General features: G+C 41.4%; 1 protein-coding gene across 7 annotated transcripts in view; it reads left to right on the top strand.

Moving 5' to 3' along the window:
* MED12L (mediator complex subunit 12L) overlaps positions 1 to 18,785 on the top strand; it is a 506,270-nt gene that overhangs the window by 180,495 nt on the left and 306,990 nt on the right. For 5 of the 7 annotated variants that reach the window (XM_070768473.1, XM_070768425.1, XM_070768339.1 and 2 more), the window contains exons 4-6: positions 4,052 to 4,243; positions 5,634 to 5,666; positions 8,780 to 8,939. In XM_070768473.1, the coding sequence (XP_070624574.1) occupies positions 4,052 to 4,243; positions 5,634 to 5,666; positions 8,780 to 8,939 (385 nt within the window). The remainder of the gene's footprint in view (positions 1 to 4,051; positions 4,244 to 5,633; positions 5,667 to 8,779; positions 8,940 to 18,785) is intronic. The other 2 variants (XM_070768376.1, XM_070768607.1) reach the window with 1 other exon arrangement.

Below are 18,785 nucleotides of genomic sequence, written 5' to 3'. Positions count from 1 at the left end.
CCAGTTGTTTCTCTTATTGTCTAGTACTGTAGTCTAGATTTGTTGATTATTTCCTCATGACAAGATTCAGGTTGTATATTTTTGGTAAGAAGACTACACTGCGTATCAGATGTGCAGTGTTAGTTTGCTGATTATTGGTTATACTGTTTGATCACTTAACGTGGTGTCTGCCATCTCTTTCCTTTGCAAAAGTTGTCATCTCTTCCTCATAGGAATCTCCACAGGATGCTGCTTTGAGACCATATGAATATACTATTTGGCAATAAAATTTTATGCTCTGATTTTTAGCATCAATTGATGATTCCTGCTGCATGATTTATTTTGCTGATGTTTGCAAAAGCAAAAATGCTGGTTTTGTAGTTGTTATTCCTTGTATGTTTAATAGTTGGCATTCTTTTGTAAACGACACTGCATTTTAAGGGGTTCACTTTGAACCCCTGAACTCTTTTTAAAATCAATTGTATTATTTTCAGTTTTCTTTTTGATGCTCACATTGTCTCACATTTGGTCAGTGGGGGCAACTTTAACCTAGTTTTTGGGCCTTTTTGACATATCTCTCTCATGTCATCATTTCCTCACTTGTGACACAATAACATTGTCCAGGGCCATCTTGTTCTTTTCCTGCCCCAGCCCAGATCTTGGTACCTGGGTTGCTCAAGGCTACTAGTGTTGCAACGTCTGCTGCTGCTACTACTGCTACTGCTAAGTCGCTTCAGTCGTGTCCGACTCTGTGTGACCCCATAGACGGCAGCCCACCAGGCTCCCCTGTCCCTGGGATTCTCCAGGCAAGAACATTGGAGTGGGTTGCCATTTCCTTCTCCAGTGCATGAAAGTGAAAAGTGAAAGTGAAGTCGCTCAGTCGTGTCCGACTCTTCACGACCCCGTGGACTGCAGCCTACCAGGCTCCTCCATCCATGGGATTTTCCAGGCAACAGTACTGCAGTGGGCTGCCATTGCCTTCTCTGGTTGCAACGTCTAGGGCCTTTCAATGGACAGAGATGATAGATATATTTAGATTTCTTTCCTCCTTCCTTCCCTCCCTTCCTCCCTCCTTTCCATCTGTCCATTCTAACTCATGTACCACAGAGTTTTTCCCTTACCTGTCCCCTTTCCATCACTGTATCTCCTTTCTCTCAAAGCAAGAACCCTGAATCCCAGCAGTATCGACTTGTTTATTCATTTACTCTATCTTACAATATGCATAAAAAAAGTGAAGTCACTCAGTCGTGTCCCAACTCTTTGCGACCCCATGGACTGTAGCCCACTATACTCCTTCATCCATGGGATTTTCCAGGCAAGAATACTGGAGTGGGGTGCCATTTCCTTCTCCAGAGCATCTTCCCGACCCAGGGATTGAACCTGGGTCTCCCACATTGTAGGCAGACACTTTACCATCTAGCCACCAGGGAAGTCCTCACTGAGTCCAGTTATACATAAAAAGTTCCAGAATAAATTATACCAGTGTCATTCCAACAGCAATATTAATTTTGTAAAGCCTACAATTCCTTTACCATACTTTTTGTCTTCAGACTAACTTTAAGTTAAAGTTCATTTTCATTAAGAAAATGTAGTCAGTGTTGTGTTAAACATGTTTCTTGAACTAAGTCTTTTTTCTGTGTAATTATGTTAACAATTAGATATATAGATAGATTTATCTGTTTTTGTTTGTATTCTTTTAAGGTTTGGTTTTTTGTCCTCTCTGAGTTATTTCTGTTTTCAAATATTGAAATACTTTTACTCATTAAATTGAAAAAGCATGCATTCAGATAAAGAGAAATCAAGCATACAGATGAATTTCTATTCTTGTTTTGTTTTAACCAGAGATAAACATTGTTAAAAATTTGTGTATTATTTCAGATCTCTTTATATGCATACATTTATACACAAGGATATGTAATTTGCTAAACTGGCAACTGAAATATTCAGTAGGAAAGGCTGTTCACTTCAATGTGATTTGTAATAGCAAAAATTTGAACACTCTAAATGTCCATCAACAGGGACTTGATTAGATACAATGTGGGTATCCACACAGTACATTATTATTTGTCTGTGAAAATGAACGAGGATGGTCTCCATATGCAGATATGGAAGGAAGGTTCTCAGATTTACTCAGTGTACATAATGAGGTATAGATAAGACAAAAATACATTTGTGTGTGTTTGTGTGTATTCACACATGATGAAACACTGGAAAGACAAACTCATCAAGGTGGTTACTTGGAGGCAGGCACTGGGAGCTGGGAATGAGGCTCTTAACTTTTTTTCTTTGATTTTGGAATAATGTGAATATATTGCTGTTAGAATAAAATTAAATGTATGGTGATGTATTTATTTATTTATTTTTGAGTTCTGTCATGAATTTTCTCTGAGCTTGTTTTTTGGGAAGTTTGACTTTGCTTACAGTTATTGTTCATAAAGTTTGTTAGGAAGTAAAACATATATACAGTCCCTATGTTCCATTGCTATTATTAAATACACAGAAAAGAGTATAATTGCAAGAAATTGCCCAGACTTTTTTAAAACATAATTTTTGCAAAGCTCTTTAATGATTGGCTTGGTTTAATTAAATAGTCTCTTCAGATCACTGTGGATATTCTTGGTAGTTCTCAGACTAGTTTAAAATTGTTTTATGCCTTTATTTTGATTAAACTGCTCATACATAATTGCAAATAAGGAATCTTTTAAATATAAAACAATCTACATAGGTAGGTGTTTCGTGTCATTGGTGCAAAGACTCACCAAATACTGCTTGAGAAACTTGCTTATTTTCAAACAACTGTTTTTTGTTGAATTTTTGCATTTAATTTATTCTCTGGATATTCTGCACACTTTGCTTAAAAAATAAAACCATACTATGAATTTGTTTAAGAAAATTAAAGTTCAGACTTCTTTTTTTTTTCTAATTACTGTAATTTTTATTGCCCTGTTACATCAACTTAGCAAAACAAACTTTTTCATTGTATATCAATCTCAAGGAGCAGGAGATGCCAATTCACATTAGAAAAGTTGTACCAGTTATTCACCCTGGTAGATAGACTCGGCTAATTGTTTCCAGCTGTGCTCCAGCCTATAGACGAATGGTTCATTGACTTGTGAGCATTAACCAAGGCAGTGATTCTTATCCTGCTGCAGCATGGTAGGCATTTTGTTTTAATCATGGTTGCTGCTGTCTGCTAACCTTATTGAAGGTATTCATTAGAAATTGTTGTCCACATCCTGGTACTAAAGAATTTCCAGAGGACACAATGTGATGCTGTGATAGGATTCTTGGAAATTCCAACAGGTTTTCTGTGGATTCATTGAGTTTTTCGATTTTAGTCCCCTCCGCTCTTGTCCCTGTCTCTTTCCTTTGTCCTCTTTAAGCATGGTTAATTTGAAAATGCTAGTCATTCACAGAAGCTCCCTTTGCTACTTTGTTCCATTCAGAGCAAGTAACATTAGCTTTCTCTTGAAATGCCTGTACTCATGAAATTGGCAGCTCTATCAAAAACGTTGAATATTTAATTTAATTGAACCTTTTGTAATTTTCCATTTAAATAAATTAGATTTCTCTAGACTAATTTTTTTTTAAAGGCACTGAGTGTAAATACAGAGTTTCCTTTCCAAAAATACATGCTATTAAGATAAAACAAGGAAAAGAATGATTACTGTGAGATTACTAGGTTCTGCTGTTGTATGCAACACCTCACAGGAAAAAGGTTCTCTCCAAACGAGTGTGTATTATGAAAAAGACATAGAGCTGAAGATTAAAGCAGAACCCCTTCTCTTGAAATTTATTCAGTATGTAATTAATTTTATCTTACAGAGATTTTCAAAGGTGCTTTTTTTCCCCCAAACTGCTTGTGAGTAGTGAAACAAAGGTGCTCTGGGAACTTCTGTGTTATGTTAGTGTAAGGAAATTACATCTCTTGGCTTCAAGGTCTCAAATTCCTCTTTTATTTTCTGATGGACTCTTTGAAGATTTTCACTTAATACAAATAAAATACTAATATGTACATTACTAACATTCTTGCTTTTTGTCTTTAAACCTTTTCTTTTTTTCCCTTCCACAGATCGGAGCTTATTTTAGCAGCATATTAGCTGAGAAACTAAAGCTTAACACTTTCCAGGACACCGGAAAGAAGAAACCACAAGTTAATGCTAAAGATAATTATTGGCTGGTTACTGCTCGATCCCAGAGTGCGATTCATAGCTGGTTCTCTGACTTAGCAGGAAATAAACCACTTGCTATTTTGGCAAAAAAGGTATTTAAGTATTTCTTGCGTTGTTTTCCTTGTGGCCTTAAAGAAATGAAACTATTTGGGATAATGTTGAAGTGTATATTTCTGTTCCCCAGTTCTCTCCACAACTCAGAGTTTCAGTGGCAGGTGTGTGCTGCTCATAGGCTGTTGGCCCTTCGTTTTGGCGGCATGTGGTGCCAGGGACATCTGGAGACCTGAACATGCCACACAGGAAGCTGTTGATGCAGTAGACAGGGTTTTAAAATCAAGAACGGGCAGTGAGACTTCATTTATTCTTGTTACATTCTCAGTTTTCTTAGGCCATGGTGTCCAAAATGCATTGAATAGAAATCCTCACTTTAATGTTATTTCCTTGTCTTGAAAAGCGTCCATCCAAATTTTTAACCTAAGTCTCTTTCTGAACAAGTGAGATAAAAGATAGTGATTCTGTGTGTGCATGAAGAACATCTTTGAAAAAGTTTCAGAACAAAATGGGGCAGTTTTATTCATAGTTCCCAGCTTTTTGGAGGAGGGGGAAGTGGAGGGAGGGAAGGGAGGCTTCTTTTAGGATCTTTGCCTTTGATCATTTTCCTCAAATGGGAAATACTGCACACATTCAACAATCTTATAGTCCCTATAATATAAAACGTCCTTTGAAATTTAGATGAGAGCCAGAAACCTCCCTGTTAGTCTTGATCTCTGACTTCTTACATACCTTTCAAATAATTCCCAGGTCTTTCTCATCTCCCCTGAAACCCTTTAGTTTCAGGAGAGCCCATTTTCCATTCTTAAATTTTCACGAATGGCTTGGTGCAGGCTCAGGTGAGAGGAGAGCTCCTTTGTGTATTTACTTGTTTGTTTTCTAAAGCAACTCTTTGAAAATAGTGCCTGTAGCTCCCATTGGCTTCATTTTGCCCTAATGTCAGAGCATCATGTTGCCTTTCGTAGATGCTAGTGCTTAAAGGCAACTGAAGTCCTTGCAAAGCGCAATCATCAGCATAACCCCCTCTTGCTACTCAGGGAGTGCCTCTGTCTCAACACAGGCTGAACCACAGAGCATTTCTTTTCCACTGTTCAGCATTTACCACGTGGGCCCACAGGGGTGTGTGAATTGTATCTGAAGGCCACAGAAGTCAAGGGCGATCCTTCAATACTTGATGTATTTCTACCAATAGTTCATACCCTCCATGTGGGTTAGTACCTTCCACTCCTATGTAGCCAGCCTGATGTCTTTCTTTTTAGGTTTGCCTTTTTTGTAAGCTTTTAGAATGTATTTTTTGGGGATATTTCCTGCAGGCAAGTACTGGTGAGGAATTGATGCCCTTGCTTTAAGGGGTGTAATGGCCTCTCATCTTTATGGAGGGCGATGAATTGTGGTGCAGTGTATTAGCCACTGTTCTTCTCTCTTTATTAGGAGCTGCCTCTGGCCAAGTCAGGTGTCCCTCAGGTAAGCCCTGACATTAATTCTCTTTGCAAAGTTAAAATATATTTTCTTTGTGAAACCATTGAATATACTTTGACTTATTCATTTCTTGGGCATTTCAAGAGCCATTCCGTCCCATCCCTTCCTCAGCATTTCATCCTCCTGAGATGGTGACAGTTCTGTAGAATTGGGTAGAAAATGGCATTCTCCACATGTTCCTTCATATTAGGAAGTTTAAATACATCTTGTTAATTTCTGATATTTATCTGTGAGGTGGCTTAGTACAGAAGACCTTCATTTTCCTGTTAAGATCCTGAGTCATCTTCCAGCTCTGATCTAGAGTTCAAAATAGTTTCCTGTGTGGGACGGGATCAAGTTTCCAGACCTGGTTTTCTGCTGCTGTAAAGCTCCACAGTGCCCCATGTGTTTAGCCTCAGAAAGGTCATCAGTGACCTACAAAAGGCCTCTTAATTCAACCATGGTCATAGCTAGATTTGGAAAAGGAGACTTCTTGCTTCTGGGGATATATCCTTCTAGCCTTTGGCACAGCTCACTAGGAATGATGTGTTTCACTTCCGGTGACTTTGATTGCTGTGGTCTCAGGAATTTCCCTCTATCACTACCCAGCAAACGGGATGCTGATGGTAAGGAGCTTGCGAAGAGAAAGGTGATTCAAGGGTGGCCCTTTGGCCAGTGGAAGACCACCACGTGCTAGGTGTCTTACTTTTCTTTTGGTACTTAGATGCAATTCCAGCTTGATTCAGAAACCAAACAGCTGCCCGGTGACTGCCTGGGTTCAGCTACAAGTTGAAGTCAGATGGTTTCTTGGCTGAAAATGGAATCCATCTCTGCAGGAAGTCATACTTCAGTCAGTGTAAACATATTTTCCTTCCTGAGTTGGCCCAAACTGTAAATTTGACAAAACCATCAAAATGTGTTTTCTTCCTTAATTAAATAACTTTCTTCACATATGTTCTTCTGAATTCCAAAACCCTTGATTTGAGCCAACCGTTTTTGTTAGGGTTCTGCCAGCAAGGGCAGTGAGCTGCAGGTTTGCCTTGTGCTGCTGTTCATGGAAGACTCAGCTTTGCCTGCTATTTCATCTAAACGTTTCGCATGATCAAAATGTACCCCTCCCCCCACTCCTTCTTGTCAGTTGCTGCTCAAAAGAAACCCTTTAGGCTTCTATAAAGATACTACTGTTAATACTTCTATGGAGGTGCTAACTTTACTTTTTGCGTTTGCCTTATTTTTAAGCCTTGATTTTATATATGATATATAGTCTTTTGGTACATCTTACCTAGCGGGGAACCTGACCTTGACAGCTAAAATTTAACTCCCTGATACTGTACTGTCTGTCCTAGTGAAGAATACAGCAGTCTGGTCTTGTGCTTTTCCTCTCTCCCGCCTAAGTGATAGTAAACCCAAGCCTTGTGCTCCCTGGAAGATGTGTCTTGTAAGCTAAATGTTCAGGACATTTTCTTGTTAAAATGTCTCACCGTTATCCACAGAGAGGACGTTTTACAGCTTTAGGCTGTGTCCCTTTCACCTCCTTTTTAGTTATGTGGTGTGTGATGTAGTTGCCTCTGTCATGGGACTTACGTTCTAAAGTCAGCAACCATGGCAGGAATAGTACACGGTCAGAAGTCTGTTACATTGACCATAAAGTACACTTTATGGACACACTGCATCTCAGGGTCCAGCCAGACAGCTTTCCTTCATCATGGGAGCAGCTTGAAGTTTCTTTGGGAAGAACCAGGTACAAAAGATATCTTGTTTTGAAGGGCTACGTACAAAAACCACTTTTTAATTCTAGGATTACACTGTACCAAGATTGTGAGTTGTCAAGTTTGTAACATATGTATAATGCAAAAAACCCACTGTCTAAGCCACTGGCTAACTAAGAAAAATGCCATGCTATATGAATAAATTAGCTGGTTTGAAGCTTTGATTTTTCAAGACAAAAATCGAGCAAGACTTTGGGACATAGAATCCAGGGCTAGTGATGTTTATAATTGTGGTTTCCAGAATTTTCTTAGGTGGGTAGAGTCCGTGGCTTGAGAATATTTTGGGGGGCATGAAGAAATCTTTGGAACTGGCAACAACGAAAGTTGTCATAATTTTGATAAATGTAATTTTTTTGCTTTATCCTCCTCACCCTACTGTGAAGTAGACAGGGTCAGTTTATCTCATTCATACATGAAGGGCCTGGGAGTGATGGGTTTAATCACACAGACTAGGGCCAGGAATGAAACACAGAGGTACTCATTGCTGTTGGGGGCTGGGAGTGGGACAACGCCTGCTTCTCCATCTCAATTTTCCCAAACTGCTGCGTTGTAGCCAACGTGCCCTTTGTCCACTGTGTTACCCTGTATTCATAAATTGGATAGATACGTATAGATTAATGGGCTCTTCCTAGGGTATTTATGAGGAATTCTATAAGACCGGATTAACTCTTGCAAGCCATTCAGCAGTACATTGGGATACTAATTTGCTAAATAGTACCTTTGTGGTCTGGAAGAAATAATTAACTGCCTCAAGTGCCCACTCTCAACCAGTGAATTAATTACCCAGCTATTTCTAGCGCCGTGTTTATTAGGCAGATTCACTGAGCCATCATTTTAGCCTCTATTTAAAATTTTGGGCTAAAGGCTCTTTTAGAAGCTTTCTGGAAATTTTCATTCTTATGAAATGTTACAGTTGGAAAGCTTTATACAAAAATGCCCTTCAATAAGATATAGAGTGGGGATAGGTTTTCTCATGATCTGTCCTTTCCAATTTTGAGATTAAACTCTTTGGAGTACTGTCATGAAATTATTTCCCTCTATTGTTGATGCAAGGAGTAGCTTTCAGCATCTGAGAGCTTGAAAATAATTTGTTTTTATAAATAAGAAAGCACAACTGATAAAACTGTCCCACCAGTGCACTAAACATACAGTGTCAATTATTTTTTATTAAAATTTGCTTAAAATGTTTTATTATTTTTTAAAAACCATATGTGCTGTTTGAAAATCCATGAAGAATAACTTTGTCAGAGTCAGCATGGACTTAAGAGTCTCTTTCACTTCCCCTTTCTTTAGGCTGGCCTAGCGATGAATATAATATGGGATGATTATAAATATGTTATTTCTTTCTAGGTTCCCATCCTTAGTAAAAAAGAAGATGTTTTTGCATATTTAGCGAAGTATTCAGTGCCAATGGTTCGAGCAACATGGCTGATCAAGATGACGTGTGCCTATTACTCTGCTATTTCTGAAGCGAAAATTAAGAAACGTCCGGCCACTGATCCCAATTTGGGTAAGTGAGACAGTGTGATACATTTTAAATTATCCTGTAAGTCATTGTTGCCTGCACCTCCTGTACCCAGCCCAGCGAGCTGAGTACTGAGAAGGTCCGTTAGGGAAGCTAAGTCATTAGCAATGTGGATAGGGGCTGATTCTGTTTCCTCCGGCACAGATTCCCAATTCTCTCAGCACGTCCTGTTGCTCTTAGCTGCAAAATGTGTCCTAAACACTTCACCACCACTTTGACTGACTTGTGCTTCCACCACCCCATCTCTTGGCTGGAGAATGGTCACAGTCTTCTAACTGGTCTCCCTGCCTTTATTTTTGCTCCTTACATTCTAGTCTCTCCACAGCCACCACGCTGTTTGCTCAGCCTAAATCATACCATTTCATGTTCCTGTTTATAACGTTATGGTAGTTTTTCATCACAGTGAGAATAAGGATCCAGATTTTCTCCTGCAGGGCCATCCATGATCTGGCCCCCTCTTCCTGTGACATTTCAGCCACACAGCCTTCCATATATCCCTCCAACATGCAGGCTCCTTCCTTTCTCAGGGCCCCTGTCTTTCTTCTTCCCTGTACTTGGATTGTGGGGCTTCCCTGGTGGCTCAGTGGTAAAGAATCTGCCTGCAGTGCAGGAGCCGATGGAGACATGGGTTTGATCCCTGGGTCAGGAAGATACCCTGGAGGAGGGCATGGCAACCCACTCCAGTATTCTTGCCTGGAGAATCTCAGGGAAAGGAGAGTCTGGTGGGCTACAGTTCATGGGGTTGCAAAGAGTCCGATACGACTGGAGCAGCTTGGCACATACTTGGGTTGTTCTTCTCCAGGGTGTCTGCAGCCTCGTTTGCTCCACTGAGGCTTCTGCTCGAGTGTCATTTCCTGAGGAGGTTTTTCCTGGGACACCCAGATAAATAGCATCCTCTCTCTTTCTCACCTTCCTGCAGTTACGTTCTCACGGGTGGTTGTTTTATTCACAGCGTGTTTCTCTGTCTGAAACTGTCTTTTAAGATTTTGTGTCTGTCATCCCCTCACATCCGTGTGCACGTGCGCGCACACACACGCTCTGGTGGGCATTTGTTGAATGAACTGAAGAGAAGCGGTTTTCAGTCAGTTTCCACTCTTTGAGTGACTAGACAGTGACTCCTTGAGGCAGTGCTAAAACATGCTTTATAAAAGATCTGATGCCACATTAGAAATGTGCACAGAGGATGATACATAAAGACTCCATTGAGACATTAGGTTTACAAAGAATTCTTCGTGAAATGGAAATGTGCTTATGGTTTTATAAGACAGACACCCCACTCCCACCCCAATTGCAAAGCTCTGAGGAGCAGCAGGAATGGAAAGGACAGATGTCTTCCGATGTCAGGCAGCAGCCCAGATGAGTGAGTTAGGGTGTGATGTGTTTGGAGAGGTTGAGGGAGCCTTGGTGAACTGAAGAGTAAAGATACTCTAAAAGCACGGAAATCTAGATTCAAAACAAAGCAAAAAAAATGGCCTAATTTCATGGAGTTTAGCATTATCTCATGTGTGTCAGAATAACCAGCAAAAATGAACTATATCTAGAAAGCAAAACCAAACTGTGTTGTCTGTGTGTCAGTAGGTAAATATCAAGAAAACAATGGGAGGAAATAATTCACCAAGTTACTGACGGTTGTCTCTGAGTGTTGTTTTCACGGTATTCTTTTATTCATTCTGTATCTAATTTTTTTCACTGGTGGGTTAGTCGCGAAGTTGTAGCCTGCCAGGCTCCTTTGTCCATGGGGTTTTCCAGGCAAGAATACTGGAGTGCGTTGCCCATTCCTTCTCCAGGGTATCTTCCGGACTCAGGAATTGAACCTGGGTCTCCTGCACTGCAGGCGGGTTCCTGCACTGACTGAGCTACGAGACAAGCCCTACTTTTTTTTTTTAATTAGCTTATTATTTTACTGGGGCAAACTGAAGAAATGCCTCCCCTTTCTTTAATTACTAGAATAGTACCTTCCATTGCAGCATTTTCAAATGGTGCTGAAGTAGATACAGTGCAGTGTTTGTTTCTTTTCACATTTTCCATGTTTTCTTGAGCTTTTCTTCATTCAGACACACACACGTATGTGCAGTTCTTTCTACTTCTCTACCCTTTCTCTCTCATATGTGTGTCTGCATGTATCTGTTGCATTTGCTAATACTTCTCCCCACAGCTTGGGTATCTAGTTGCTTACTAGTCACTTCTATTTTGATGACTAGCATCTAAAACCTGATGTGTATCAAGTGAAAGTCTTAATTTCCTACCATGCCTAAACTTACTCCTTCTGCCGACTTCTCCTCAGTAATGTTGTACATAGTCACCGGGTGGATAGGGTAAAAGACATAGTCCTTCTGGGCTTTTCTTTTCAGAACTCGACATTCACTCCCTCCGCAATCCTGTTTACTTTTAAAATACAGCCAGAGTCCAACTATGTATTCCTCTTTCCACTGCTTCTACCCTGGCCCAAAGCACCCCCACTCCCCAACCCACCCCCATGCCTGCCCTGTTTCTTGCAGGGCCTGTAGCTGATCCTGTTTTTGTTCTTGCTCCTCTAATGACAATTTTCTACTTGTAGCCAGAGTGGCCCTGCTAGGACATAAATCATGGCCTACACCTGTGCTCAGCGTCCTCTCATGGCCGCCTGTCTCTCTCAGCCTCGGTCAGCAGCAGCAGCAGCAGCCTGTGTGCAAGCCGTGGCCTCAGGCATTGACCTGTGGGTGCCGCTCTCCCTCCCATCCTCCGTTGTCCCCCGGGCCTGCTCCATCCCCCTACTCCCAGCTTAGCTCAGAGGGCACTTCTGAGAAGCCTTCTCAGACCACCGCAGTCAGAATGTCATCTTCCTGTCACTTTGTCTGTTTGTCCTGCTTCATTTTTCTTCATAGCTCTTGTTATATTCTAATTAATTGATCACCTCCTACTTCTGACTCTGAACTGTACTGTTCCTTCCTGAGATATTTTGTCAGATATGTTCTGTGCTTGGTATCTTAGGGCAGTACCTGGCACACAGAAGATGCTCAGCAGTGCTTAAGAATAATAAATGAATAATTAGGCTTGAGGCATGTGTGTGTGTGTGGTGGTGGCAGCGGGGGAGGGGCGGGTAGGTAGTGCATACATGCTTTTTTTTTTTTTTTTCTTGTTTGCCCCAATTTGTAATTCTTGAAATTTTCAGCATCACTGGCTATAACGGAGAGACTCCTCTGCCATTCCTTAGATGCTCTTCATATTTTTTGATAACTTGTTCCTGTTCATGTTTTCCTGATTTTAACTGTCAAAATCACAGAAAGGCAAAAATACCAAAACCAAAAAAAAACAACCACAAACCAAAAAAACAAAAAGGTTTTGGAGGAATGATTCAGATGAAATGTAAAACAATTTTAGGATAAATTAAAATTTGATAGACTCTCATCTTTTATGAAGAATGTTTTTAGGGGCCCCAGATATAAATGTATCACCTGGATGTATGGTTTCTTCTGCCAAATGGAGGAATGTCTGGCTCCAGTGTCTAGCTCAGAACATCAAGGACTTCTTGTTGGATTCGTTACCTTTTTGAAAATTTATTTATTTATTTGGATGCACCAGGTCTTCATTGGGTGCTTTAGTTGTGGCACATGAACTCTTAGCTGTGGCATGTGGGATCTTAGTTCCCTGACCAGAGATTGAACCCTGGCCCCTTGCTTTGTTGCTTAGGGCTTCCCTGGTGGCTCAGAGGTTAAAGCATCTGCCTGAAATGCGGGAGACCTGGGTTCGATCCCTGAGTCGGGAAGATCCCCTGGAGAAATGGCAACCCACTCCAGAACTCTTGCCTAGAGAATCCCATGGACAGAGGAGCCTGGTGGGCTACAGTCCATGGGGTCGCAAAGAGTCGGACATGACTGAGCAACTTCACTTTGCTTTGGAGTTTGGAGTCTTAGCCACTGAACCACTAAAGAAGCCCCAGATTCGTTACTTTTACTATTAATATCCTTACCAACGTAACCAGTTGGTTTGGGGTGGGGATTATTTTCTAAAGCGCACCCCCCCACCCCCGCCAAAATTTCTTTTGTTTGCACAACCACAACAGATAGTTGCCTCGGTTCACCTTTCACCCACTAGCTGGGTTTTCTCATTTTTCTTAAACCACATAACACACATGATTCTGTTTTTCAGTTCAGTTTATTTACAAAGCATTGCATTTTTTTTTTTATTATTTATGTGTACTAAAAAGTGTGAATGTTAAATCTGTGAAAGTTGCCCACTGTCCTTTTCTCATGGTAGAGTATTGATCTTAAAAATAAGCATTTAAGGCTAAAAGTATTTTAAAAATGCATGAATTTTAGGAGTTCACCCCAAACCTCTTAGGTCCAGCATCTCAGAAAGAGCTCTTGGCTGTAGTCGTCCTGGCTCTGCTGCTCTGTGGCTGGGTGACTTGAAAGTAAAGTCCTTAGTCTCTTCAGCTGTGGGTCCCCTCCACCCTGATCCAGTCCACATAGCCTTTAATGGTCATGCTCTTCAGCCTTTCTTTTTTGTGACCTTAACATGTTTGAAGGCGATAGGCCAATTATTTGTCGGAAGTCCCCTGATTTGTATTTGTCCAGTTACTCGTGATCAGCTTCATGGTATGCACATTTGGTGGGAACACCTCAGAGGCAATGCTGTGAGTGTCTCAGTTCCTCCCAGCACATTGTCCTGGGACCAGTGGTGATAACCTTGAGATGGTGTCTCCCAGATTTCTCCCCTGAAAACTTGCTCTCTTATCCTTTGTAATCAAGAAGTGATTTGGGTAAATATCCGATTGCTCTTTCTTTATTCTTACCTGTGTTTTAAGTAGTGTACTATTTATACTACACTGTATGGTAAGAGCACACAGGTTCAAATATCTGATCTTGATTTGCCACCCCTCTGTTGCACCTGGTACCCCTCACTTTCCACTTTGTCTTCAGCACCTTCTTCAGCTTCTATAAGCAAATGACACAGTGTATTTGGAAGCATTTGGCTGTGTAGACATAGCCATAATGTAGCAACTTTCACACTCCAAGTAAGCTGTACAGCCAAGCAAGTATACACACATATATATATGTGTTGAGTTGGATTAAATTGCATACACTTCAGAAGATTAACTTGCAGTAATAGTGTCTGTGTTCTGGCTGTGATGGTGAAAAGAACTGTTCAGCACATTTGGGGCAAGATTGACTGTCAAGTGTCACCCTTTTCTGGCATTGGTTTTATGGCTTCTGTTGTCTTGATGATCGTTCGTCGGATTTGTAAAGTGTTTTCGGTAGAAATGGCCTTTATTCCTTTGTAATAGAAACATATGTTTTATTTTCAGTTCCTACATTCAGCGCTGGAACAGAGCTATAAAGCACTGCTGTTTGATTTTATTGAAGAGAGTTTTTCCTAAAGTTAAGTGGGCTAACAGCAACAAGGGAGCAGACCTGTGTGTAAATTCTTTAAATGTAGCAATGCAGAAATCTTCACTGTCATTATGCAGAGTTACAGATCTCAGATGTAGATGAAGTGAGTTTCTACCCCGGGGACACTGCAGAGGGCAAAGGGGTATCCAGTGTAGTTTGTACCCGAAAGTGACAGGGAGTGAGAGGGGCCTTGGGTTTCTGGGTGAGGTTTCATGTGTAATTTCAAGGGGGTCAAAGGTTGTATCATGGACATGAGGCCCTTTTTTTGGGGAAACAGGTTAGAAGAAGATTAAAATGCTTCGTGGTTAAAACTGCATTTAGGACAAATCCTAACATCAGAGTGTATATGCGTGCTAAGTCACTTCACGTCCAACTCTTGGGACCCAATGGATCCCACCAGGCATTTCTGTCCATGGGATTTTCCAGGCAAGAATACTGGAGTGGGTTGCTATACCCTCCTCCAGGGGATCTTCCCAGTCCAGGGCTTGAGCTTGAATCTCTTATGTCACCTGCATTAACAGGCGGGTTCTTTACACTAGCACCACATGGGACCAAGATTTTAAAATAGAAGTGATTTAGGTAAGCTTGGGAGAAGAAACTAGTTCTCCTTCTTTACAAGACCTGAAAAAAAGATTACAGGTGGACATGATGTTTAGAAAATGCTGTCCCATAGATATTAGTGTTAACAGACTTGCGGGAAAACACCAGGCATGATACATATTTGATTTTAAATATGTTTTAGAATTGAATGGAGTTTTGTTTTTAAATATTTTAAATATTTTGAGTTCACCAGAGAAAAGCATTTAAAATGGGATAGCTAATACATAAAAATAAAAAAGTGAAACTTTACAGTTATGTAATTAAAATCTTTGAACAGATTGGGAAATGTGACTTTACAGTAAATAACACAGAACCTTCTCTGTTTATGTGCAGGAATTTCCCCTGCTATAAGGAGCAGTCTTATTGTTGCTGAGTTAATGGTTATGAATTCATCGTATACATCTAGTATTTACTATCATTATTGCTATTAACTGTTAACAGCATCTCTTTTTTCCCCCCTATTTTGAACTTTTTATTTTGTATTGGGGTATGGACAATTAACTGTGTTGTGGTAGTTTTAGGTGAACAGCAGAGGGACGCAGCCGTATATATACATGTATCCATTCTCCCCTAAACTGCCCCTCCCATCCAGGCTGTCACAGAACGTTTGCTGTGCTATACATGCAGTAGGTCCTTATTGGTTATCCATTTTAAATACACCAGCGTGTGCATGTCCTTCCCAAACTCCCTAACTATTCCTTCTCCCATCCTTCCCCCTGGTACCCAAAAGTTCGCTCTCTCAGTCTGTTTCTGTAACAGCATCTCTGGAGAGATTATGGAACCGCTCTCAATCCTGTGTTAAGTGGGACTTTGTTGTTCCCGACGTGTGCTGGGAGAATGAACTTTCCAGCCTTGGGATTGCTCCCTGTCTTGCTGTCAGGCCCCAGGACGGTATTTCCTGTCGTGTGAGAACAGTCGGTCCTCCGTGGGGTAGCTAGAGTGGCTGTGATGCAGTCTTCCCCATTTCTTAGCGAACATTGCTCAGGCTCTATGTTTCCTCTCTCCCAACTCTCATTTATTATTTCGGAGCCCTGTGAGAGAGGTGCTTTGCCCCCAGCTCACAGAGGAGTACCCTGATGTGTCGTGTGCACGCAGCCCCTCAACACACGTGTCCTAACTCTGCTCTGAGGCTTCTACTGGGCACTGTGCCTGGCCAGTGGGGACGGAGGGGAGAGTGTGGTTCCTGCACCCTCGGTGTTTACAGCAGAGGGAGGGGGCACATGGCCAAACAGTCCAGACAGTGGAGGAAGGAAAGGAAACAGTGACGCGAATAAAATGCAGAGGGAGTCCCAGAGGATTTGGGAAGCCCAGGGAGGTCACAGGGGAAGTGACATTTGAGTGCAGTTTTGGAAGAAGCGGGATTTTTGGGGGTGGGGGGTGGCGGGGAGGTAGGGTTGGGGGCTGTTGTGCAGAGAAGGGCATTTCTGGCCGAAGAATGAGATAAACAGAGGAAGAGGTTTGACGTGGAACTGCCAGGGTTTATGTTCACCTGGCGTGTCAGTTACCCATGGGGCTGTGATGAAAGGCTGGTGTGTTTGCTGGAGTGGGGTGATGGGGAACCGTGGAAGGACTTTTCATTACTGTTACTGTTATAACCCTCTCTTTTGGCTTCTTGTCTGTAAATGGGCGTAACTGATAGCATCTTCTGGATGAACTGAGTCAGTACTTGGTTTAGAACAGTGTCCACCACATAGTGAGTGGCCGGTGAATATAGACTGTAACTAGTCTGCACTAGGACCACAGTTATTACTAGCCAGTCTCTATTAATTATTTTATATATTGTCCTGGGAACATTACAGACATGATTTGTAATCATCGTAACACGCTTGCGATGTAGATTTTATTATTTTGTTCTGCGTATGAGGGAGCCGAGCCTCAGAAGTTAAGTAACGTGCTGGCACAGACAGAGTGGACCTACTAGAAAATGTTTGCTCTTTCCTCCCCACTGTGGCCTGATGGTTGCTGGGTGCAGGAGGACTTGTGTGGATGTTGCAGGTCTGGGCCCCAGGGGGGCTAAGTGTTGTTAAGGAGAAAGGTAGGGAGACCCCAGGCTGCAGGACTCAGTGGCTGTGGTCAGCATCAGAGGAACCAGAACTCCGTTGTTCCCATGAATGCCACTGGGAGCAGGCAGAGCAGAATGTTTAGCCCAGGGAGCTCAAGAAGTGACAGATAGATGAAATTGCTTGCAAGATGGGCAGCTCTAATTCTGGCTAAGAAATGTTGGGTGTTCAATATGGTGAAAAGTGACAAGATGTATCATGGACATGAGGCCCTTTTTTGGGGGAAGCAGATTAGAAGAAGATTAAAATTTTTCGTGGTTAAACTGCCCATGGAACTGCTCTGTTTACCCCAGTCATTTCCTCTGTACCCCTGAGGTTTTGTTGGGTTGGGCGTTTGGGTTGGATGAGAAACTTCTCTTGGTTGACTGTACTCTTGGAACCACTATCCTTATCATCTCCCCAAAACAGAGAAGAAACAGCTCCCCTTCTTGCTCAGTGGGTAATTAATTTGTGACATATTCACTGAGCCATTTGGACTGCAAAAATAAGCCCTGCTAAACACATAATTGACAGTCTGGTTTCTTATCTAAGCCAACCAGCTTACTTTCAGTTCGGGTCCTTGAAGATGGTGTATACTTTTTCTGATTCCAGGGACAAGCTTTGAGTTTCAAGATTGCCTCCACATTTTCACGTGTGGCTTTTCTTTTATTTGTCATTAAGGAGGTATCCGCCTTGTTTACTATGAAAATAACCCTAAAGCCTGGACAGATGTGCCTGTATAAGCATAATTAAATTCATACTTTACCTAGGCATGAAAGATAGGTTTTAATCGGTGATGTAACTCTGGCTGTCTGTTGAAAGCCACTCTCCAGTAGAAGGAACAGGACCTACGGGTACAGCTTTAGCACCTGAAACCTTCCCATTCCTCAGTAATTTTTCACCTGGAAGTTTAGCATCCATTGATGAATCAAGTTCAAAACCATCATTTCGTTGGGAATGGTTAGATATTGCCATTCTTCTGTAAGAGTGGGCTATCCCTCACCACCTGTGATAAATCATAATTCTTTTTTGAAAAGGCAGAGTAAATCCTAAATTCTTTTCCTATGATTATCACTTCTCAGAGTAAGAATTGTTGCAATTGCATGTTTAGCTTTTCAATAAATGAGTTTTTCTAATTTTTTTTCTGATTTAAAAAAAATTATATTTGGTCATTTTTATGGAGTTACTGATATTTATTCATTCAGCATTTTACAACCAGTTATACTTGTTCATTTTAGTGTTTAGTCCAGAGGTGACCAGTAGAAGATGCTTCGGGCTCTTTTGTATCCTTTGACATGACACCCTTTGACTTTGATCACCTCCTTTTTGGGCACAGAGAGTCTCCCAGGCTCATCTTGTACTTTTTTCTGCCTCAGGTCTGCAATCAGCCATTTCTGTATGGAACCCTACTTCTTTCTAGTGGGGAATGGTGTTTAGAAAGCCAGATCTGAATGCTGAAGAGATCATTGCTATGAGGTGTGCAATGGCATCTAAGCCGTGTCAGTGGGTGGGTCAGTTCAGTTCAGTTCTGTCACTCAGTCGTGTCCGACTCTTTGCGACCCCGTGAATTGCAGCACGTCAGGCCTCCCTGTCCATCACCAACTCCCGGAGTTCACCCAAACTCATGTCCATCGATGGATATATACATATCTGTGTGTGTGTGTGCACGCGCGCGCACACACAAAAGTGCTGTGTATGCACATGGGAGTTTTTATTTCTGTTTCCAATTTATCTCTAATGTTTCCCTTTAACATTAAAGATTATTATTGACTTCACATTGATCTCATATCTGTTACATGGACAATGAAATGATTTTTAGT

This window comes from Bos indicus, chromosome 1, assembly GCF_029378745.1.
Source record: "Bos indicus isolate NIAB-ARS_2022 breed Sahiwal x Tharparkar chromosome 1, NIAB-ARS_B.indTharparkar_mat_pri_1.0, whole genome shotgun sequence".
In the NCBI taxonomy this organism is placed as follows: Eukaryota; Metazoa; Chordata; class Mammalia; order Artiodactyla; family Bovidae; genus Bos; species Bos indicus.
The sequence above is the reverse complement of the archived record's forward strand: the minus strand, read 5'-3'. Positions and strand labels throughout refer to the sequence as shown.